The 25,288-nt window shown below is 39.7% G+C and overlaps 1 protein-coding gene across 2 annotated transcripts in view; it reads right to left on the reverse strand.

The window, feature by feature from the left end:
* PCNX2 (pecanex 2) overlaps positions 1 to 25,288 on the reverse strand; it is a 222,877-nt gene that overhangs the window by 105,988 nt on the left and 91,601 nt on the right. For both annotated transcript variants that reach the window (XM_043543302.1, XM_043543301.1), the window contains exons 16-20: positions 19,818 to 19,927; positions 17,560 to 17,656; positions 12,301 to 12,393; positions 11,594 to 11,744; positions 3,959 to 4,100 (exon numbers count right to left, since the gene is read on the reverse strand). In XM_043543302.1, the coding sequence (XP_043399237.1) occupies positions 3,959 to 4,100; positions 11,594 to 11,744; positions 12,301 to 12,393; positions 17,560 to 17,656; positions 19,818 to 19,927 (593 nt within the window). The remainder of the gene's footprint in view (positions 1 to 3,958; positions 4,101 to 11,593; positions 11,745 to 12,300; positions 12,394 to 17,559; positions 17,657 to 19,817; positions 19,928 to 25,288) is intronic.

Genomic DNA, 25,288 nt, shown 5'->3' on the forward strand with positions numbered 1-25,288 from the left:
ACAGACCTTGAGGAACACAACACGCAACGATGCCAACTGGCTTCGGCAGAAGGAAGAACCCTCGGCGCAGCAAAGACGACATGTTTCGGGAGGGGCTGCAGCATGATGAGAGACAGACCAGGGAACACAAAGAGTGCTGGGAAGCCGAAAGGCAGGGTAGAAAAGAGAATGCTGCATTTGCTAGGCAAGCGACAGAGCGGATGATAAAAGTTATGGAGATCAGACAGAGATGCTCAAGTCTCTGATACAGCTGCACATGCACAATTCTTTGCCAACCCCACCCCCCCTCTATGCCCAGACATTCCTTTTCACTCCACAGCACTCCTGAGTTTCCCCATCACTCCACCCCCGCTCACAGCTTGCACAATGATAGCTGGAGCTACACACAATTGTGAGGTTTTACCCTTTTTAACAATAAATAAAGGCTAAGTATTCAATGGTATAGCATTTTAATTCTGTGTTCCACAAAAGCGTATAGCAATCAATTCACTCTCGGGAACAGGCTTCTAAAGCATTGTGTTGCATGGATCTTGGGCCCCAGAATTGTACATGGATGCCCCAGGGAAGCAACTCTAAAGCAGACATGTGTTCCTGCCCCTCATTGTCAGAGTGGTTCCTCAAAGCCTCTCTGACGTTAATAGCAGCCCTCTGGGCTCCTCTGACAGCCCTAGCATCCATTTGTTCAAACTGCGTAGCCAAGCGCTCTGCCTCAGTGCTCCACACCTGAACATCCTTAGATTCACACAGATTATGCAAAGTGCAGCACACGGCTATGACTACGGGAATATTATCCTCGGTAAGGTCTAGCCTGCCACTGAGACACCTCCAGCGACCTTTCAAATGGCCAAGGGCACATTCAACTACCATGTGGCACCTGCTCAGCCTGTTGTTAAAATGCTCCTTGCTGCTGTCCAGGTGCCCTGTGTAAAGTTTCATGAGCCAGGGCTGTAAGAAGCTAAATCTCATTGAATGTAAATGGGATTTAAGGTTCTAAGAAACAATACTTTATCCTTGTTTGGTGCTAGAGGCTCTGGGGAGCCCTAAATCCTCCCAAAAAAACTTCTTTAAAAATAATTATTTAAAAATATGTATGTGGTACCCACATTTGGCAGTTTCTGCACTTCGTCCTCACATATGTTTTGCAAAAGTCAGATAAAAACTGAAGATAGCTAATTCTTCATTTCAATTTCTTGAGTAATACAAGCTGATTTCAATTTTCAGATTACAAGGTCCAACTATCTGAACAACTCTAATGATTTTATTGCAAGTCGTGCAATGTCTGGAATTTTTTTTCTTTTTCTTATGATGTGATTTCTATATTCAGACTTGTGCAGTTTTGCCATTATCCCTCAACGGTGAAGGTACTTAGCCACTGGAACAACTAACCTAGAGATGTAGTGAATCACACTATCACTTCAAGGTAAAACTGGATGTCCTTCTAAAAGATATGCTATAGCTCAAACTGAAGTTACGGGTTTGGTGCAGGAATTACTGGGCACGGTTCTATGTAGTATTTTACGCAAGAGGTCAGACTAGATGATTATAACAGTCCCTTCTGGCCTTAAAATCCACAAAACTTAAATGGTTATCATCTCCCACTGCTTTCAACAGGGGCTGAGCCACGCTGCCTTCAGGGACTAAGGGAGACCCCTTAGTCATTAGGTGAGGGCAAGGAAGGATATAAGAATGGGGAGGTGCCAGGAATGAGAGTGTAGGGCAGGAGACTGTGGTAGGATCATGAGGAGTCAGAGGAGCATGGGGAGAATTAGGTAAACTGAGAGAGTTGCAGGGGATTATGATGTGCAAGAGGCTGACTGAAGGGGAGTACAGAGAAATAAGCCAGGCTGAGGGGATGCCTGGGAACATGGAGTGCAGGAGGAAAATGGGGTACCAGGGAATGTGAAGGGTGAGAAACAGTGAGGGGAAAGGGAAGGAAATACAGGGAGGCAAGCGAACAGAGGGGCCACATGGAAAAGCGTGGAAAGAGAACATGTGTGGGGTAGCTGCCATTCTATCCCCACTATCCTCCTCTCTAAGTATTCTGTCAAGTTAGGGAAGAGACAGCTCTCCACACCAAATGGGATAAGAAAAAATGAGTCCTCTCTGAGCAATAGACAGGACCTGCATTGTTAAGTGTGTCTTCAACGTGTGAATTTAAAATCTGAGATGATCACACCTACATTGGGGACTGGTGGCATTCTCCTAAAGGTTGAACTATCAGAAGGCAGACCCAAATAAGATTACTTTTTAAAATCTCATGATTTTGGGGGATCTGAATCATGATTTTTGAACAGCTGGGGTTGCAATTCTGCTCTGAAAAGTTACTATGTAAAATAATATCTTCTTACTCAACACATCTGATCCTCCAGTGGATTCAGAAATACATCTGATGACAAGTGTCAAACTAACATTTGGCTACTTTTTAGTTCTGCTAGACCTGCAGAACCACCACATCTATGAGAGTGAGCTGTACTATATTTCAGGTAAAATTTTCAAAACATGCCTAAGAAACTTAGAAGCTTAAATCCCATTTACATTCAATGAGACTTAGCTTCTTAAGTGCCTATGTCACTCCTGAAAATAGGTATTTTTGAAAATGTTGCCGTATGCTCCAGTACAAAAGTTGATACAGTTTATTTATAATGTAAGCTCTAATTTAGAATGTAAGCTCTTTAGGACCAGAACCCTCTTTCGGTATATGTCTGTACAGTCCCATGAATCATGGGTCTGGAGCCTCTACATGCTAGTGTCATAGAAATTATTATTATTAATAATAAATAGTTTTTCACTACATCCAAGTTAAAAAATAATCTGATTTTAAAAACGAACATCCAGACAATCTGAATACGGGAAATAAAATGCTCCATTTGTAATGGATCTTTGTTCCTGAACACAGACCAGTTTTTTAACAATTTAAATCACTATAGTACTGAAAAAGGCTCTGTACTAATTCTGCTCAGTGAGGACATTGCAATCACTACAATACCACTGAATCTCACAGCAGTTTGTAGGTCATCAAGCAAAAACTGCCACCACAAAAGGCTGTCTTCAAAGAACATACTATAATACTGTGGATCAGCAACATTTAGTTTTAATTAGAATCACAGAGGTTAGACATGGAAAAAGCTTATACTGTTTTCCTGATCATATCCCTGCTAATTCAGGATAGTTCTGCACTCTACATTCTTGAAGGCTTTGTCCAACCTAGCCTTCAATGACTCTAGTAATGAAGCCTGTGACACCTCCTCTGAGAGACTTTTCCACAGTCTAATAAACTTTACAGTTCCCTGATATCCAACCTAGATTTCTCATTTCATCTCATTAATCCTGGTTACTCCCAAGGTGTTTACACCCTTTGAACACCTGCAGCCTGGTATAATATTTCCTGGTTTTAGCTGTCATTTGGGCATGCTATACATATTTAGTTTTTTAATCTCTCTATATAAATTTAAATCTCTCTAGCCTCAATAATGTTTGCTGCAGTACCACTAGCATCTCCTTTATCATAGTTTAAGGCAGTTTGAATTGTCCTTTAACTGAGCCAATAATGATAGCATTTTGTATTTATTGTTATTCATTAATAGCACAAAACCAAATTGACACAAATAACCAGACTCATTTACGCAACATTAAACTTCATAAGAACATAAGAATGGCCATACTGGGTCAGACCAGTGACCCACCTAGCCCAATATCCTGTCTTCCGACAGTGGCCAGTGCCACACGCTTCAGAGGGAATAAACAGGAAAGAGCAATTATCGAATTGCTGTCATTCAGTTCCCAGCTTCTGGAAGTCAGAGGTTTAGGGACACCTAGATCATGGGGTTGTGTCCCTGACCATCTTGGCTAATAGCCATTGATGGACCTATACGCCATGAGCTTCATCTTTTGAACATTAGTCTGAATGTGAGTAGTCTTAAATCTATGAATCATGTACTATGAACTATAATCAACTTACTGTGTACCAAGTCTCTTGTATTTACTAATAGAAAAAGCATCAATGGTGAGGGCATTCAATATTATTGCTGGATACAAGATGTATTTCTCAAAACATTGAAGCCACACATAGAGTCTTTCAAACCACATTAAACGAGCAGCATCTGAAATAAAAACCCAGATAACAGACCATTTTGTCAAATTATTATTTTTTCAGCATATAAATACTGTATAGACAACAAATGCATTAAAGTCAAAAGGACAAATCATGAGTTTTGTATATCATACCAATTAATATACCCACTAATTTATGACACTTCATGTAATCCTTAATTCTTTTGCCATATAGCAATCATGTTGTTCTCTGGGTCTGGCCAATATTTATACCTTACATACTTTGCTTCTTTTTGCTGCATCCACCAGACCGGCACATATAGTAGCTGAAATGGTACATAATAAAGGATAGATCCTTCTAAATTTTTAGAAGTAAAATGTGACACGATATTAATAAACATATTTATTTTTCATCACTTTAATCACTTTTCTTACTTAGAATATTTAATTTAATTTATTTATTAACTAACACTTTTCATGTGACCTAGTGGGGAAGCTGTGTGACCTAGTGGAGAGAGCACTGAATGAAGACTCTAGAACCCTGGATTTCTATTCCCAGCTCTGTCACTGGCCTGCTCAATGACCTTGGCTAAGTCATGTCCCCTCTCTGTGTCTCAGTTTCCCCATCTGTAAAATGGGGATAATGATTTGTCAAACTTTGTAAAGTGTTTTGAGGATAAAGGATAAAAAGCATGATAAAAGAGCTAGGGATTATTATTATTATTCCAAAGGACCCAAAATACTTTACAAAGAAGCTATTATACACATAAATACTGGGATCACTTCACTCAGCAACAAAGTGCACCCACCTCTGGGATGGAATTCAGTCATTTAACAGTGCACAACAATATTATTCAGCAGTCAGACAGGACGTGACTACTGTATCCAGTTGAAATTGCAGGGAGAAATTAGGAAGGCAGAGTGAAGTTTCCTGAGTAATACCTGTATTCTTGCAAACATGACAGGAATTCTTTAATGAGCACAATTAGCTCAGGTCATCTGAAAAACAGAATTTGCAACAGCAGAGTGCACCATACTGGAGTATTGGTTCAATACTGACTCAAAGGTAAAAACCACCTGCTGAACTACCAACATCCCTTCCTACAGCAAGAAGGATAAAATAAGCTATTTCAGCAATATGATGCTGAGAAAACAAGAGGACACATTGACTCAAGGTTCCAGAGTACCATATGTTCAATAGATACACGGAGAAAAGTCAGGAACCAATCCTTCCAAATTACTTTAATTCATGGACCTATGATATCTTTAGTTGAGGTAACAGTCTTTCAAAAAGCTGTACATGAATTTCTGAGACTCCATATCCTTCACTCTTTATAGCTTAAAGTATTTCCTCTTATTACTGCCTATGGCTCTGATGCCAGGCTTTTCCATAGCTTTAATTAAAAATATGATTCACATTTCAAAATCAAGCTTTTTTGCCTCCAAAGCAGCAGGTAGAAATGACCGTGGCAATGCTGTGAGGGACCTGTTTTCACAGCCATTTTTCATACATTCTAAATTCAGTCAGACAGGGCCCAAGAACTGTAAAATAGTATATCATTTGTGTCAGAGCTGAAGAAGGAAAGAAGAGCTCTCAACCTTGGAGATCAGAAAAATAAATTGAGAATCTATTACTATAGGCAACCCCCAACATATCATCTAGCAAGCCATTAGCAAGAATAGTTATCCTGCTCACCATTAGTGAGTGCAGGGTTTTATGGATGGGAGAAGGAGAAATGGCTTGTTCTCTCCCTCTCTTAATCTTTTCCTGCAAGCCACAGGAGGGGTTCTTCTCCATCTTGTCCTCTTCAAGTCTGCGGTAGAAGCTCTCACTCCCTCTTTCTGAGGAAGGTCCTGAGCTCCTTAAGAGAGAGGCTCCCTCTCTGCATTCCTCCTCCTGTCATAGTACCTGAACTCAGCAAGAGAGGCACCTCCCTTTTCTCCTGGGATAGCTCATGAGCTCTATAAGAAAGACTAATCCCACTGGCCGAGGATGAGCTCCTCTTATGTTTTGAATGGATTGAAGAGAAGATGGGGACAATATGTATCAGGCAGGCTAGAGAGAAGGCTACCAGAGTTAAGACAGGAGGTGGTGAGGGTGTGAATGAGAGTTTTAGCAGAGTGGATACAGGAAACAACTTGCATATGTGGGGAAAGGGTGAGGGAAAAAGTCAAAGTTAGCCACCCCAGTTATGGGCCCAAGTGAAATGGAGGATGGTGGTATAGTCAACATAAAATGGAGGGAAAAGGAAGAAGTGGGGGAGGAAGATAACATGGCCAAATGGGAACTCTTATGTTTAAGTTGAGGGTAAGGCAGCTGGGAGATGCCAGAAAAACAGGCTGAAATGAGTGAAAGGATGGATGGAGACAAGTCAGGAGTACGGTAAATATGAGAGGAATCAGTGTAAAGACGGCAGCTAAGAATATATGGGAGCCAACAACAGGGTTCTGGATAAACCCATGGAGAGCAGAAGAGCAGAGAAGTATGACCCCCTAAAGAAGATGCTAAAGGAATGTCCAGAAAGGAAGGAGGAGGAGGACCGAGAGAGACAGCATCACTACACCGGAAGGAGTGCTCTAACCACTGAGCTCTGGGATATTCTGATGTGGGACTCCCTTGAACTCTCCTGTTGATGCTGTTCCACTGTTGATAAATAATTAGAGAGTCATTGGAAGTACGCGAGAGAGAGCGAGAGAGCATGACTCTGTAGCCTGGAGATTAGGGTACCCATCTGGGAAGCAGGAGACTCAAGGTCTGGTCCCCCTGCTCCAATGACTCAGGCTTCACTATCACCCCCTGCTCCCTCCGTTTTGTGGGGAGGGTGCCAAACTCATTTTCCCATGAAATAACTAAGCCACCTGACTCCAGGAGACGGGTTCCCAGTTATGGATTGCTAGGAGAGATTGGTGCCTCCATGCAGACTGGACTTAAGTGCCTATCTTTCCCTATTAATTAAACAGGGAGCCTAGGCGCCTATCTCAGGCTTTGTAGAATGCAGCATTGTTCCTGTGACTGAAAAGAGATCTATACTTTACTCCAGTTCTTTAACAGATACTTCTGGGTACACTTCTGCAATAATTAAACCAATACAGACTAGCTGGACCCCATAGAAAATAGAGAATATAGAAGAATCTGAAAATGCCTTGACTCCTGATTGTACCACGGAGTTGTTAGCTTGAGTGATACAAGTGATTCGAAAGTATGAGCTGACCCATCAATGCAGATCAGTCAAAGAGTGAAGTGCATTTGCCTGGTATATCTCTACTCTCAACCTTTTGAAAAGCTGAGCCATTACCTTTATGAAAATTATGTTTTTCCAATGAATGAAGACATAAGGGAAAAAATCTTATAACAGTCTTCTATGATTAAACTCATGCAAAAGACAACAAAGCCAGGATATTCACAAGAGTTGCTCATTATCAAGCAAATGAAGCCTTTTAAAACAATGACTTTCAGCTGGAATACAAATCATTAATAAGATTCACATTTCCAGTACACTTTCCTTGGCATTTTGTGTCAACAGTTAAAAGGCAACCCTCAATCAAGTCTCTTGGGTACTTTTTGGTACCCAGGTTTTGTTTTGAAGACATGATTTTTCAGAGAGATATAAATCCTTAATGTATGTCAAACGCACAATTTTGCAGGGAATGAGCAGAACGCTTTTGTTGTCTAGTTTGAAGAACAGGATACTGAAGTCCTGCAGCAGACTGTGTTCTGACATTATTGTTTTCAAGCACCTCATGAACATAGGTTGAGAATGATCCATCAAGATATGACAAGCAAGTTTCCAGCTGGGACCAAAGAGAAGATGATAGCTGAAAAAAGAAGCCAAGTTTCTCTAAGTGAAGTTTGCTGAAACTGCAGGAGAACTAGAAATTAGTCTCTGAGATTCTGAAATATTTTCAGATATTCCTACATACCAAGACAGCACCTGCTGAAGCCAGTAGATATTAGCAAGGCCAAATTATCAACGAAGTTACATTGTTTTATTCAGTTTTAGTGATTCTCTTGAGATATGATGCAGGAAATGAAAGTTACAGACTTCACTAACCATGCTGCTCAAATTTTAAACATTCAAAAGTCAAAGTAAATATAATTCTGCCTCTATTCTTAAACAGGAAAATCTATTTAGGAAATACAATTCACTTTTAAACACAGAGTACAGCATATCAAACTGCTCACAATATGTCACTGAGGTTGTAATGTAATTGTACTGTAACAGAGGGTTAAACGCTACAGTACAGTGTTCTCAAAATACAGCTACTACAGGTGTACAGATCAATTGGTGATTATAAATAGAAAGCACAGCTAGTAAGTGAGGTAAATGTTATTGGTAAAGGGACTTCTCTGTGCTATATTCTCTCCTACAGAGGGTCTATATGGATAAACACTAAAGCTTATATTGACAGAGTGAACACAATGGCTAAACATCACTGATACAACATTCTGTGTTCTCGCTTTTAACTTGATTTTGTTACACTTTTTAAAAATGAGAAATGCCATTTTAAAAAGAACTCTTCCCCTGCATTGTTTCATTGCTACATTTTCAGCAAATCCCCATTGCAACAGATGCCAGGGAAAGATATTATTTTAGCCTTATTACTTCTGCTAGCAGAATATTATGCCCTGCAGAAATACAGTGGAAACTATGTCTGTCATTAAGAAATTTATATATAAAGTTTTTATCATTAATAATTTAAACATTCCCTAAAGGGCCTGGGTATTAAAAAAGAAGGGTTATTTGTATTTTCTCTATACCATGTAAAATGGCTATAAACTTCAGTACAAATATTAGGCTGTCCCTCAGTTTACATAACCCTGGATTAGGCCATAGGTCACTTGACTCATATACAGTAGCTCAATGTGGTGCTAGGTGAAGCTTTCATCTTCCCTGCTATCAACTGTGTAAAACAGGGATGATACTGGCCTCCTTTGAAAAGTGCTTTGAGATCTACTGATGAAAAGCACCATAGAAGAGCTACGTATTATTATTATATTTGATATGTCCTCCATTTCCAGATATAACAATTCCCCTTCTCCACAATCTAAAAGTTACACCAGGGTAAAACAACTTGCATTTTACACCAAGTATAAAAAAGAGGTTAGGACGTTTAATAAACAGGGATAAATATCCACTTGGGATTGCACGGAAATCTATTTTGCCAAGTAAATAAATTCAGATTTGAATCCAGGCCTACAGAGGTGAAATGTTTGAACATGCATGTGCAATTCTATCTGCATTTTCACAAGGGAAGAAGTAACTCAGATTAAGCCAGAGTCATGAATAAAGATTAGATGGACTAGTAGCCCAGTTACCAATAATCTAAAGAAAAAGTCTGAGATTCTTCTCACCATTATATTCCAGCACTTTGAAGTTCAGGTCAGTGGTACGTGAAAGCTGATGTTTAAGGGAAAGGGGCCCATAATAAGAAATAATCTTATTTTGTAGGGGGAAAATCTGTTCGGGGCCCCAGTGGATTTCCTGGACACTTTGGTGGTTGAGGGCAGGGACAGAGGATGTGAAGTGTAAGCAGGCACCAGCACTTCAAATGATTAAATAAAGGGGGAGGGAAGGAGCAACAAATATTCAAAGGGAAGAAGTTGTTTCATGCAGAACTACATTCCAAGTCTAAGTGTGGTAATGGGGTAGACAGCTGAAATGTTTAGACACATTTTAAATGTGAATCAAAATGTTGCACTCTTCAGTTTAACTCCTATGTGCCCTATCCTGCTGCACCTGAAGTCAAGTGGAGTTTATCTACTCAATTCCGTGGATTCAGAGCTTGCTTTTCTACATTAGAAATAACACTTCCCTCCTTCTGCGGGAAGACTGTCTGGGGACTGGAGAACTATGGAATAATGAAATCCCAATAGGTAGGGGTTGCAGCGGCAGTTTTGCTAGCCCTCACTTAAGACAGGAAGGGATGGTATTGCCAATTTAGAGAAGGACAGGGATATCCTACAGGAGGATCTGGATGACCTTGTAAACTGGAGAATAGTAATAGGATGAAATTTAATAGTGAGAAGTGTAAGGTCATGCATTTAGGGATTAATAACAAGAATTTTAGTTATAAGCTGGGGACGCATCAATTAGAAGTAACGGAGGAGGAAAAGAACCTTGGGGTATTGGTTGATCATAGGATGACTATGAGCCGCCAATGTGATATGGCCGTGAAGAAAGCTAATGAGGTCTTGGGATGCATCAGGAGAGGTATTTCTAGTAGGGATAAGGAGGTTTTAGTACCGTTATACAAGGCACTGGTGAGACCTCCCCTGGAATACTGTGTGCAGTTCTGGTCTCCCATGTTTAAGAAGGATGAATTCAAACTGGAACAGGTACAGAGAAGGGCTACTAGGATGATCCGAGGAATGGAAAACTTGTCTTATGAAAGGAGACTCAAGGAGCTTGGCTTCTTTAGCCTAACTAAAAGAAGGTTGAGGGAAGATATGATTGCTCTCTATAAATATATCAGAGGGATAAATACCGGAGAGGGAGAGGAATTATTTAAGCTCAGTACCAATGTGGACACAAGAAGAAATGGAAAAAAATTGGCCACCAGGAAATTTAGACTTGAAATTAGACGAAGGTTTCTAACCATCAGAGGAGTGAAATTTTGGAACAGCCTTCCCAGGGAAGCAGCGGGGGCAAAAGATCTACCTGGCTTTAAGATTAAACTCGATAAGTTTATGGAGGAGATGGTATGATGGGATAACATGGTTTTGGTAATTAAATATTCATGGTAAATAAGCCCAATGGCCTGTGATGGGATACTAGATGGGGTGGGATCCGAGTTACCCAGGAAAGAATTTTCTGTAGTATCTGGCTGGTGAATCTTGCCCATATGCTCAGGGTTTAGCTGATCGCCATATTTGGGGTCAGGAAGGAATTTTCCTCCAGGGCAGATCGGAAGAGGCCCTGGAGGTTTTTCACCTTCCCCTGTAGCATGGGGCACGGGTCACTTGCTGGAGGATTCTCTGCTCCTTGAAGTCTTTAAACCACGATTTGAGTACTTCAATAGCACAGACATAGGTGAGAGGTTTTTTGCAGGAGTGGTGGGTGAAATTCTGTGGCCTGCGTTGTGCAGGAGGTCGGACTAGATGATCATAATGGTCCCTTCTGACCTAAATAAAAAATATCTATGTTTACATAGACAGTTTAAAATTCTTTGGGCTTGGATGTTTTTGCTAAAATTGGATAGTTTTAGCAGAAAGCTCTGCATGAAAGATTCAAACCCACCTACTTCTACAATGAAATGTGGAAAAGTTGCAGTTGGCCTTTCTACCTATGATGATGTCACTATATCCACTTCCGTTCTTCCAGTCCCTGAGAGAGTGCCATCCAAAAGAAATATAGAAATCAAAACTTGATATTCCTCTGATATTTCTAAGTAAAACATAAAAAAAGAAAAAAGAAAACTCGTCTTGGAAAAAAATGGTCGTCTTTAAACACCACCATGGACACAAGCAAGAATTTTTTTTCTTTAAAAACAAGACAAACTAAAGACAACATTAATCAGCATTCTGACAACATTTATTACAAACCTCTCACTTCCCGCTGATGATATTCTTTGTTTTTAAGTATCGGGTGAGAAATCCACAGCCAAGGATGATGCTTGCGGAGCTGAGGAAGTATGTAATGTGTTACGAATCCCACAGTCCATGCTAAAGCAAACAGCACAATGCTGAGAAATGGCTGAGCCAAAGGAGGAAAATAATGGAATCACATTTACAAATAATATTTTATAGACCCACAATATTTTTAACGTACAACAATTTAATCTTCCTTATACATTTGCAAGCAATATTAATTCTTACATAAAAAGCATCAAAGACTACAGGTGGGAAGCAGATGTGGGGTCAGGAAATGAAAGCAACAACCTTTGTTCTTTTTCAAAATGTACTTTACACACAAATTTAACCAGTATTGTAACTGGAAATAAAAACGCTAAATTGGTTGGGTTAATGTAAGAATCCCTCTTCCAACAGCTTCTATGTCATAAAAAAAAGACTAGTATAAAGCAAAGGTTTAGGGAAAACAATTACTAAATGCATTAAATAGTGCCGAATATAAATATCTATAACTGATTTGCAGTGTATATCAAAAGCCTTGAAATTATCTTTGCCATTAAATAATTTTTCCTTAACTTTTCTCTTCACAGCTCCTCTCTATTCTTAGCCATGTAGTTTTCCATAATAGAGATGATATCTTAGGGGGGAAATATTTAAAAGCAGGGCATTAATATACATACCCTTAATGACAGAAACACAGTGCTGGCGCTGACTGCAAATGATAGAACAGCAGCCACTGCGCAGACAATGAGATCCGATTTCAAGATTTCCTTCTGTGAATATAATTTTTTTAAAATACAAAATTATCAAGTGAATACTATTTTAACTGGATAAATTAAATTACTCCATTATGAATTACTGATAGTTTGCATTGTGATGACACTTGTCATTGTTTTACAATATAAAAATATATTTTAATGTAAAGATATTTTCTGCAATATGATTTGCAAAATTATTTCCCCGCACTCTATATTTGTTAAAAATTCAAAAATATCAAACATATCAAAAATATCAAAATTCATTTTAAAACATATTTTGTAAACATTGTTTAATTGTAACATGGGAAACTTAAAACTAAAATGGTTTTACATTACATTTGTGTCTCTGTTTATGCAATGGTATTTGTGGGGTTTTCTCTATTTTTGAAAATGGCAAAAATCTGTTAATATTCTCGTTCCATTTCCTGTTTGGAAGCATTGATACTTTCTCATACTAATGCACTGTTTCTTCCATTGCTTAAATAATCTGTGCTTTCTGGGAGAGTTTCTGTCATGTGTTCATAGACATCAATGATAATACATTTATTATTACGTACTACAGAGATGGGTCCAAGTTGTAATGTTTGGTTCAATATAAGTGTCCAAATTTCTCCAAGATTTGGGGGTTTTCAGAAGTGGGCCTATCTCTAGTATTATATAATGATAATGAAAGGTAAAAATCTACCTTCAAGTAAAGAACTATAACTAGGCTGGAGTAATTGTGTTTTGAAGAAATTGGAAAATATGTTCTTCCTAACCCATTTTTCTTGTGATTAAAATATCATCGTGAATAAACAAATTAACAAGGTAGTTTTTGAGCTATGTGAATTTTTCAACCACTGTATTTTAGAGCTTACAGAAATGTCTTTGGTCAGCAAATCAATAACTTGGCTTAGACTTATGACTAGACATATTACAGAGGGCTAGTAGCCCTTAACATTGGTGGCAAATGAAGGTGCTGACTGACATAAACTGAATGCCTGCTGCTAGATATTTATCTAAATACTGACTTGTAGTGCTTTAATTTAAAGACTCTTAGAAACCTGGGATTCAACAACATTTCACTTAAAAGAAAACCTCATCTGATTCAAGATGTTACTGTGACTGTGCACCCAGCCCCAATAGCCAGCCTCGCCAACAAGTGTTTCTGTGGGGAGGAGGAAGAAAACATAAAATAATGCTAGAAAAACAGACCCAACAATAGGGAGATAAAAATGAAACAGAGATGTAGGAGACAACACTTGAACAACGAATTGATTTTAAAGTATAGGGGGAGCTGTCAATGACCACTGTATTTCGGTTGCTTAACAATTTCATTATCAAAAGATGATTGCAACCTGTTTCTGAGAACTCTAACACTTACACTATTTATAGCACGCCTTTGAAATTCAGCTGGACTAAAGCCCTTTGGCTTGAGAAGTGCCTTTTCTGTATCCCATAGAACTCCACTCAGGTTTAGCTGAAATATAAAGTGTTAATTATCCTTTTCCTTCCCTGGATTGTGTTCCTCAGGAAAATTTTGGCAGATTGCCATAGTATTAATGGAACATGAACATTCTAAAGAACTAGATCCAAACCACTGCCAAAGCAGCAGCACCAGAACCACCATGTACATGTTCTGGCAACATATGGAAGCTAGGAGGAGTGTGAGCAGAGCTGGTGCAGGCTTCCAGCAACCACCCTGCCTGCCTGGAGTGAGCACATGGCTCCAGAGGTCCATACCACCTCTGAAGACACCACATGGGACAGAAGCATCCCAACTCAAGGGGGTAGAGGGAAAGAGAGAACCAGGCCAGGCCAGCCCCTCACCATCAACTAACTCCTGATCTCCTACATGGTGCTGCCCCAGTGGCCCATTCCCACCCACAGGATAACAGCCTTCTCCTGCCACCAGCTAATGTAGTTAGCCTTGTAGCTCAAGTGGTAGCAGGTGTGCATCAGTACTGAAAGATCAGGGTTGAAACCCTAATGATGATGCACATAATGGAATGTATTTTTACCTTTATTAAAAATCCTAGGAAATTACAGACTAAAACTACATTAAAAAAATGTTATTTAGGTTGCAAAGTTAAGCACTTGAAAGCTAGGTAATGCTAGATTTATGGTTGCCTGTACAACCTCAATTTAGCCCTGCTGAGTATATGTTATGTAATGAAATGCAATGTAATATGATATAATCTTTAATTACATGATCACATACCATTCTCAGTAATGCCAACTCTAAGCATTCAAAAATCATGAGTCAGGCCCCAAAGAAATCATGAGATTGGGTAAAAATTAATAAATGTGTACTCGGGTCATGTTTTCAAAGTTAGACTGAAGGCTAGAAACGTACTATTTTTAAAATGAAAGATGATATTCTCATGTAATCATATGCCTCCCAGAGCTGGGGTTTTAAGAAAAACATCACATATCATGACATTTGCAACAAGATGGTAAGAGTAAATAAAACACTGCACATTTTCCACAAGACACCATGCATGGGGGTGGGTGGGCACAGAATGGATGCACAAGCAGGCTGAATTAAGGTTGGACAGGCCACCATCTCCTAACTTTCTAGTCCTTGACTTTGTAACCTAACTGACATGTTTTTAATGTAACGTTTGATACATATTATGTGTGAAAGGCCTGACCTCTGACCCTAGTAAAAATTCAATAGTGAAATAATCACTACCATTGGGATTGTTTTGAAGTTTTGGGTAAAAACAGATCATGCAGACAAAGACTCAACATCACCCACCCACCATTCTATCAAAGAAATATTTCTTTATTTTTTAAAGGGCTATTCTGGACATCTCCTGCTTGTGAGAATAAAACAGGAAAACATGCTGTAATTTTTTTCTTCTTGTTTTAAATTATACATTGGGAGCTTTGAATAAATCCTTTTACTAGCTATCTGACTGTTTGTACTAAAGGCCAGGAAGGAAGTTGAGTTTGAATGTAACACATTAACACCCTCAGGCCACTGGTTAATGTAGTAATCAACCATGGGGATGTCTATAGAAATTAATTATAATGCTAGGAAGCTCCATTCTCAAAGTTGAATGGTCAATTATCCATCACAGCTGCTTTGTAATTCCAGTTTCCAAAGCTGACAATTCTTACATAGCCATTCGAGCAGAGAAAAAATAGTAAAGGTCATGTAACTAAACATTACAAATGCTATATTGATTACTACTAACATGAATATTATACAACACAACAGATTTATTTTAATATTTAAACCTATTTGCTTTCATCTTGGGAGGTGAACCAGTTATATATATCTTAAATTTATTGATTAAAAAGGGGCTAATTTAGCCTGAATATTATGCATGCTTTATACATTGGAGCATAGGCCAGTGGACACTGGACATTTTGTTGCACTTGGCCCAAACAAGCTTTTTTCCTCCACTGTCAACTATAAAAGATGGCAATTACACAGGGGCATGCTGAGGGAAACAAAAGGGGGAAGGATATGCTATTAAAATTCTCCTTCTGGTCCTCATGTAACAGTGTACCCAATTCCCAGATTGATCAAAGTACTTCTTACAGAGGATCTGAAAGCTATTTTTAGTTTGCTTTTGAAAATTAATCAAAACCAGAGCTGGTTACGATAGCACACTCCCTCAACTACAGCGGAGTAAGATCAGAATGGATTGTTGTTTAAATGTTTCCCTCAAATTTGATGCACATATATTTTTAGCTGTCTATACTCACCAACTTTCTATACTGGCATTGCAGTGTGAGAACAATTGTGGAGAACCTATTTAACTTGGTTCAACTATTTATTAAGACATTGCCGCCAGCCACTAAAGGGTTCAGACAGAACATGTATTAAACTACAGTTGCAATCTCCTCTTCAGGGAGTACTATCTGTATCCCAGCATGGAAGAGTTAGCACTACATAAACCAATTTAGAACTGTGCACATCTGCTTACATTAATATATAAACTAGAGGAAACCCAAACAGAGGAAGAAAGGAAGGTACAGCATTAGGAGGCCCTTGTAGCAGCCAGTAAAAACAGCCTGTGTTTCTAGAAAACAATATGAGACGTCAAACGTGTGTAGTGGAAATGTGCAGCTGACAAGCACCATGTGAAACCAATTCCCTGGCAGAAAAGAGCACCAAGAAACAAATTCTACCACAAAAAAAGGACCAAGACACAAAGGCCCTGTCTACTAGTACAGCCATGCCAGAGTGCTACAGTGGAACACAGTTATCCCCTTTTCCTAGTTACATGGTTCCAGTCTGCAATATAGTCAGGACCTTAACTGTGTTTTTAACCAGATCCTCATCTGCACTCTGAAATGAAATGGTTGTAACCAGTTCAAGGGATGGCCATATTGTTAACTGGGTCAGTCCCCTGACATGGTTCAACTTGTAGAATAGATGAGGTCAGACTGTACACTTGCCCCAGGCAATGAACAATAAGTGGAAGGGATGTGTGGGTTATAAATTCAGAAGAAAATTATGCCTTCCACTATACCTACAATACAGTCAACCAGTTCATAGAAATCAATTGACAGTGGATTGTGCCCATAAGCTACATACCAAAAACACCAGAGTATGTACCCAAGCTTTAATACTTTATATCTTTGCTTAGAAGCCTCCCTCCATTAATAGCCATACCTCCACTATGCAATTTAACCAAGTAAAATAATTAAGTTTAGCAGAAGCTCTGGCTTCTACACCAAGCAGTAAAGTAGTATATTTTCCATACACTCCTTAAACACTACTTACTCTCACAGATGCTTACACTTTAGGGATTATCTAGCTCCCCAGTGCTTCGAGGTGGCCATTATGGATGCTGTGCTGAGGAGAAGGAAAGGTTTCTAGCTGCTGGGAAGCAGGGCAATTTAGAACTTTTGGATGGAATCAGCCACACCTTAAACCCTTCTGGGAACCCCATCCTTGCCCAGCCTGAACTCTTGAGGTCTCCCTCTTCCCCTGAGTATCAGTCACCAATACTCTCCTAAGGCCATGTCTACAGTGGCAGAGTTTTTTCGCTAAAAATTTTGTCGACGATCAAAAAGCGCTAAAAGAAAATGGTTGTTGCATGTTCACGCTGTCTTCCTCTGTCGGCAGAGCGCATCCACACTTGAGGTAGTAGCATTGACAATTGAGCATGGTTAAGGGATTCCACATGGGTGGATTGCAGGTTTCCAGTACATAAAATAAATAATTTTAAAAAGCCTTACCACTGACTCTCTCATCTTCTCTGGGAGTGGATCTGTTGATGAATCTCTCAAATTTTGACGTAGAGAGTGAGGAAAAAATTTACATTGAATAAGGGACCTATTAAAAAAAAGATTTGTTAGAATACAGTAGTTCTGAATAACAGCTTTTCAGCGAATGGGGTTATATGCCATTAGTAAGGGGAGAAGAGACATTTTAGAGCCCAACTTTACCCTTACATACACATATTCTACTGCTGATAGCAGGAGATTGCTATAGAAAAGCTGAAAATCTGACCAGGGCAGTGTCAGCTTCCTCACCAATAAGGAAGTGTAGTCTAGAATCAGCACAGTAGCATTAATTGGGAAGGGACCACGTGAGAGGATAGTTCAGTTCCATGCTCTTTCTAATCTTTAACCACTAATGAGAATGCTGGCAAGGGGGTTCTTTAGTGCCACTTCTGATGTCAAACACTGATATTACAAAAGGTAAAGTGCTCATCTCAATATAAATTACATGTTCATCCTCATTTTAGTTTTACAAAACACCTTCTCCTTCATCTTAAAATTTACGCTGGAGGCCATCCCTTAAATACTGTTTCCAACCCCCTAAACTCCATTTAGTTAAATTCAGTCATTAAAAGATATCTTAAACCTCTTTTGGGGGATTATACATTTTAATCTTGATTATACAATGAATACTTGATGTTGTTGTAGAATCAGAAACTCATATTTTAATCTCAGACAAGACATTTAACAATTATTTGAACTACTGAGAATTTGATTAAGGTCGTTAGAAGATTAGAAACTAGATTTAAAAGGTGGCCAAACAATGAATTCAGGGATTCAAAACATCTTATTTAAAACAAAAGATAAGAGTTTTTGTTCAATTAAAGATACTAATGGACTGAGAATTATATCCTGAGGAAAATACACATTTAAAATCTAAAGAACTCATTCTTGAGTGCTTATTTGGTATTTTTCTGTGTGTATTTTACACAAAAACTGAATAAGCCCTCCTGTGTGTAATGCCACAGCTCCTTTTCACCTTCCTTCCCATTCCTGTTTCCTCCCCTGCGTAGAATGACTCCCCATTGTCTCCCTCAGTATTACCTGGCTCTCTCTGTGAATGCCCAAAAAAGACCCCCACCAAGATGGCAGGGGGCCCCATGTTTCTAGCTGCACCTCTGCTTCTGTCAGCCCAACCTTCAGATCATCGTGTTGCTTGTTCTACACTGGTTCTTCACAGTCCCTGGATTCAGCTTGAAATGCTTACTACCTTGAAGAGCAGTTAACATCAGTGGAGAGGCAAAGGTAATGGAACTGACACGAGAAAAGAGTTGTGATCAGGTCATGCTCCCCATGGGTCAGAAACTCTTCCTCTTGCTTCTTACAGTGCTTTCTAATGCATCTCCCCAAACCCTGATAATTAGCCTGTCCCCAGGTGGCATCCATTGGAGATTAGCTGGTTCCATAAGGGTTAATCATATAATTCCCAGACAGCAAAATCTGACCCAAATAATTTAGTACTGATGAAAAGTACCAGATTTATTGCCCTTGTGGTTGAAGCCCTTTATTCATTTACCGAACTGATACACCATGGGCAGCAAGTGTGAACACTTCCCATTTCATCAAAGTACTTTGGGTACCCTGTGATGAGAAACTGAATAGCTTGGTTTCTGTTTATTCATTCATTGTTCTTTCTGCTAAGACAACTGACAGTGGCACCATTTAGTGACAAATCTGCTGGTAGTTTTGCAATGGGGACAGCTGACTACTGGAATGGACCAAGACCAAAATATATTTCATACAAGCTACCAAACTAACGACACTACCTTTCAGCCACTGACAACAGTCTTTGGCCCTGATCCAGCAAATACTTCACTTTATGATTGTACATCATCTCATTGATTTCAATGGGACTACTCATAGTAGTACACTTATGCACATACACGAATGTCTGCAGGATCAGTACCTTATTTTGTACCATTTATCTAGAGATAAATGTGTATCTTATTGCTAGTCCTTGAGATATCCAGTCCCTCTCAAAAAAGAATGTTTTCTAAAACACTGGTAACAATAACCATAAAAAGACCTCCTTTATCATACTTTTTCAGTATGTTTCTTTCCAGTGAGACCCAAGTTTACACAACCAACTTTGTTAGAAGATGACTCAAGTCACTGAATTCAGAAATCACCCTCTCCAGACTTAAATATCACCTTGTGCAATAGTCTACATGCGATATAATATAACCAATAAAAAAAGTTTGCTGACAACTTACATAAGTACAGATGGATCACTGCTTTGCCTACTAAGATGATAAGAAAGTGCAACTAAAAGGCCACAGAAAGCAGAGAACAGTGCTGGAATGTGTCGAGCATCCCATGGTTCCTAATGGGAAGGACAAAAAGGAGAATACTTTTATGTTAGGAATGCAAAACTTACTTTTTAAAGGAAGCTAAATCCTATATAGAGTGGAGATCTACAGTACTCAATACATCCTATATCAAGGAGTTGTAGTTCTCTCATAACACAATCTATTATTGTGAGAATGGCTGAGATGTTACAGACATACTTTAGAATTATGCAAACTATATAAAAAAAATCTCCATAATCAGCAATTAGAAAAGAAACTAGAAAACACATGAAAAGCAGATTTTTTTACCTCTAAATAAAAACCAGAGGCAAAATTTATAATCCTCATTAAAAGAACAAATTAGAGATGTGCATAAAATAAATTGCATTTTATTTGCTAAACCTTAAAGTCAAAGGTTGTTTACTCAACCTTTGGCAAGCTTTCTCAATAGCCTGCATAGAATCATAGAATATTAGGGTTGGAAGAGACCTCAGGACGTCATCTAGTCCTACCCCCTCAATCCCCAACTAAATCATCCTAGCCAGGGCTTTGTCAAGCCGGGCCTTAAAAACCTCTAAGTATGGAGATTCCACCACCTCCTAGGTAACCCATTCCAGTGCTTCACCATCCTCCAAGTGAAATAGTTTTTCCTAATATCCAACCTACACCTCCCCCACTGTAACTTGAGACCATTGCTCCTTGTTCTGTCATCTGAGAACAGCCTAGCTCCATCTACTTTGGAACCCCCCTTCAGGTAGTTGAAGACTGCTATCAAATCCCCCCTCACTCGTCTCTTCTGCAGACTAAATAAGCCCAGTTCCCTCAGCCTCTCCTCATAGATCACGTGCCCCAGCCCCCGAATCATTTTCTTTACCCTCCGCTGGTCTCTCTCCAATTTATCCACATCTTTTCTGTAGCAGGGGGCCAAAAACTGGACGCAATACTCCAGATGTGGCCTCACCAGTGCCGAATAGAGGGGAATAATCACTTCCCTCAATTGGCTGGCAATGTTCCTACTAATACAGCCCAATATGCCGTTAGCCTTCTTGGAAACAAGGGCACACTGTTGACTCATATCTAGCTTCTTGTCCACTGTAATCCCCAGGTCCTTTTCTGCAGAACTACTGCTTAGCCAGTCGGTCCCCAGCCTGTAGCGGTGCATGGGATTCTTCCGTCCTAAGTGCAGGACTCTGCACTTGTCCTTGTTGAATATCATCAGATTTCTTTTCGCCCAATCCTCCAATTTGTCTAGGTCCCTCTGGACCCTATCCCTACCCTCCAGCGTATCTATCTCCCCCCAGCTTAGTGTCATCTGCGAACTTGCTGACAGTGCAATCCATCCCATCATCCAGATCATTAATGAAGACGTTGAACAAAACCGGCCCCAGGACCCACCCCTTGGGCACTCTGCTTGATACCGGCTGCCAACTAGACATTAAGCCATTGATAACTACCCATTGAGCCCGACGATCTAGCCAGCTTTCTATCCACCTTATGGTCCATTCATCTAGCCCATACTCCTTTAACTTGCTGGCAAGAATGCTATGGGAGACCATATCAAAAGCTTTGCTAAAGTCAAGATATATCACATCCACCACTTTCCCCGTATTCACAGAGCCAGTTATCTCATCATAGAAGGCAATCGGGTTGGTCAGGGACGACTTGCCCTTGGTGAATCCATGTTGATTGTTCCTGATCACCTTCCTCTCCTCCAAGTGCTTCAAAATGGATTGCTTGAGGACCTGCTCCATGATTTTTTCCGGGACTGAGGTGAGGCTAACCAGTCTGTACTTCCCCGGATTCTCCTTCTTCCCTTTTTCAAAGATGGGCACTATATTTGTCTTTTTCCAATCGTCTAGGACCTCCCCCGATCGCCACGAGTTTTCAAAGATAATGGCCAATGGCTCTACAATCACATCAGCCAACTCCCTCAGCACCCTCGGATGCATTGCATCTGGCCCCATGGACTTGTGCATGTCCAGCTTTTCTAACTAGTCCTTAACCTGTTTTTTCACCACTGAGGGCTGCTCACCTCCTCCTCGTACTGTGCTGCCCAGTGCAGCAGTCTGGGAGCTAAGCTTATCTGTGAAGACTGAGGCAAAAAAAGCATTGAGTACTTCAGCTTTTTCCACATCATCTGTCACTAGGCTGCCTCCCCCATTCAGTTAGGGTCCCACACTTTCCCTGACCACCTTCTTGTTGCTAACATACCTGTAGAAACCCTTCTTTTTATCCTTCACATCCTTTGCTAGCTGCAACTCCAATTGTGCTTTGGCCTTCCTGATTACACCCCTGCATGCTCGAGCAATATTTTTATACTCCTCCCTAGTTATCTGTCCAAATTTCCACATTCGCTATTCTTTCTGCACATCGGGATGGTTTGTTCCTGTACCCTGAATAATGCTTCTTTAAAATACTGCCAGCTCTCCTGGACTCTTTTCCCCGTCATATTAGCCTCCCAGGGGATCCTGCCCATCAGTTCCCTGAGGGAGTCAAAGTCTGCTTCTCTGAAGTTCAGGGTCTATGTTCTGGTGCTCTCCTTTCTTCCTTTTTTCAGGATTCTCAACTCAACCATCTAATGGTCACTGCTGCTGAGGTTGCCACCCACTTCTACTTCCCCTACCAATTCTTCCCTGTTTGTGAGCAGCAGGTCAAGAGAAGCATGGCCCCTAGTTGGTTCCTCCAGACAGACAGAGAGATATGCCAAGTTCTGTAGGCTATGGTAATGTAAACAGCAACATACAAACAAAAAATGCAGGCATGAACAACGCTCTTGCAAGGATCAAACACTCTTAACATTATTATTTATTATTAGAAGGGGTAAAACAGTGGTTGCCATTGTTAAGGCTCAGCTCCAGCATCCACTTTCAGTTGTTCCTAACTTTCTAAAAAAACCTCTCTTTGGGCTAAAATTTTCCATGTTTATTTTCAACTCAGAATATTCGTGGAAATTTTGATGATAATTAATTGATGCCCAGTATCTTAAAAATGGCTCCATCAAATACATACTTCATAGTATGACTGACTCATATTGACACAGTGCAGCTACACACTTCCCCATACATGTGTCTTATGTCAAAGCCACAACTGACCCTTGGGTGTATAACTTCTTTTCCAAAACTGAAATACATTAAGAGCCTTGCAATTTCAAAACTACTTTATACTGTATGAGACATAACTCCTTCCCCTTCCTAGTATTAAATAAACCCTAGATGATCATACATATTCTTTTACATGACTTCAATAGTCCATTACGTAATGCACCTCTCTGTTCTTAGCCTGCCCCCTCTTCTGCAGCTAGTTACCTCTTTACTGCTCTTTAGAATTAAACTACACAGCAATCAGGGAAAACACATTCTATGCCAATGCGGTATGTTTTACAAAAAGTGTAACGAATCCATATCCATTTAGTCATTTTCCTTCCTGACTTATGATGTCTGGTAGAGCTCTGATTTAAAAAAGCTGAAAGAACAACATAGTCAATAATTGGACAATGATTCTTCTCCCTGGGGGGAAAGGAATGACAGGTTTCACTCCTGGATGGTGATGTTATCTGTCATTCCGGAGAGGGAGTTTGTATTCCTAGTTGCCTTCATTCTGTTTAGGTGATGTCTTGCTCTTTCATTCCATATACAATTTTGACTTTGATCCACACACACAAATAGTGGTTTTTAAAGCAAGTGAAATGCAGGTGCAGGGTTAAGGATGAAAGTGATGAGTTAAATAAACACTGAGGCTGAAAGAAAAAAAAATTTTGTTTCATCAGAGGTTCACCTACTCCCAAAATAACCAATTAAGAGGTGGATAAGAGCTTCTCTGGAATTTAAAAGTTTGTTGCCCTAGAAATAAAAAATATTTTTTAAAAGAAGTTAGGCACAGTAGAAGTATCCAAACAAACAAAAAATCCACTTTCTTATGTGATTTGTCCCCTTTTTTAAAAGAAAAGGCTTCTCAAGCCTGATACACCTTTACGTTTCAAAGGTACTTTGTAGTAAATCCTGCTCCCCACTCAACGCCAGAGAAGGTCCTGCACATGGTAGAATCACTGTGGTAACATGTAGTAATCAGGGTTGTTTTGATTCGGAACATCCCCCTCATCGCAGATAGCTAGTGCAGGCTGCTGCTACCACACCAAGAGTGAAAGTATAAAGGCTGCAAGAGTTGCTTGGTCACTGGCTGCGGTGTAGCTGGATGTTGAGACAAGCACCCGTTGTGTAAGAGGTGATGTATAGGTTCTGAGTTTTAACCGTAACCCTATATATTTTAGCAATGCATGTTGAGAAGTGATTTTGCAACCATTTATAATTTTATTATCATTCAGCCATTTTTGTCCCTGCCCCATCCTAGACACACAATACTCTTCTTTGACAGAATACAATTTACAGGGCAGGTTTTGAAATTCAGCTGTTTTTTATTCCTTTACTTTTAAAGACACGGTTATAATAAGTGGGAAAAACCCCTCACCTCATTCTTGTAAAATATTTACCTCTTGGCTGAGATCTTACAAGGCAAACTTTAGCCAAATATAATTTTTCTGAAAGTTATGAGCAAGTGGAAGCCCGTGGTTGTAACAAACTTCTCCACAAATTTAACCATAGTATTTTGGTACCAAGTGTATTCTATTTTCAATGAACACTAATGACTGAGGACTGTGAGTTACCCTAGGAGCATTTATTATGTTCATTCGTCCATTTATGTTAATCCAGAAGTAAGAATAATAATGATGATTTATTTAGATGATCTGTTGATGGCAGAAAAGTTATTAGAGTGAAGGGAGGAGCTCCCCATAAACTTCTACAAAGCTACCTCATTGTTCTCCTTCAAAACCTTTCTTTTCTCTCCTGTTCCATGGTGCCTACAAAAAAACTTGGCAACAGTTAAGCCACTTGTGGGCTGAAACCGCTGCCTATTATGCTGACTAACATGGTCTCACTGTTTCCTTATAATCCCATCTGGCTGTATACATCTGTTGTCTCTTCTCTTATGTTTCAGCTGTAAGCTCCCTGGGGCAGAGACTGCCTTTTATTGTTCTGTGTTTGTACAGTGCCTAGCATAATGGGGTCTTGGGTCCATGACATGAGCCCTTAGATGCTACTGTAACACAAATAAATAAATAATACATTGTACTGAATTTGCACTGAGCCCTTGCTGACATCTTTGTAGTTGTCATAAATCTCAAGAACATTATAAGGATCCCAAAAAAGTATCCAAAAATGGTAACACTTTTTATATTTATAAACCTTGAAAACAGCCAGTGTTAAAAATGAAGTTTCCATGTGCTTGGTTTGACCTAAGTTTCAGCTAGTTTTCAATTTACTAGTTACAAAACTCTAAAAATAGGGGGTTAGACAGGAATTGCTGACAGATTTTTCCATTCAACTTTACTATGTGGCACT

The sequence above is a fragment of the Chelonia mydas genome, chromosome 3, assembly GCF_015237465.2.
Source record: "Chelonia mydas isolate rCheMyd1 chromosome 3, rCheMyd1.pri.v2, whole genome shotgun sequence".
NCBI lineage: Eukaryota > Metazoa > Chordata > Testudines > Cheloniidae > Chelonia > Chelonia mydas.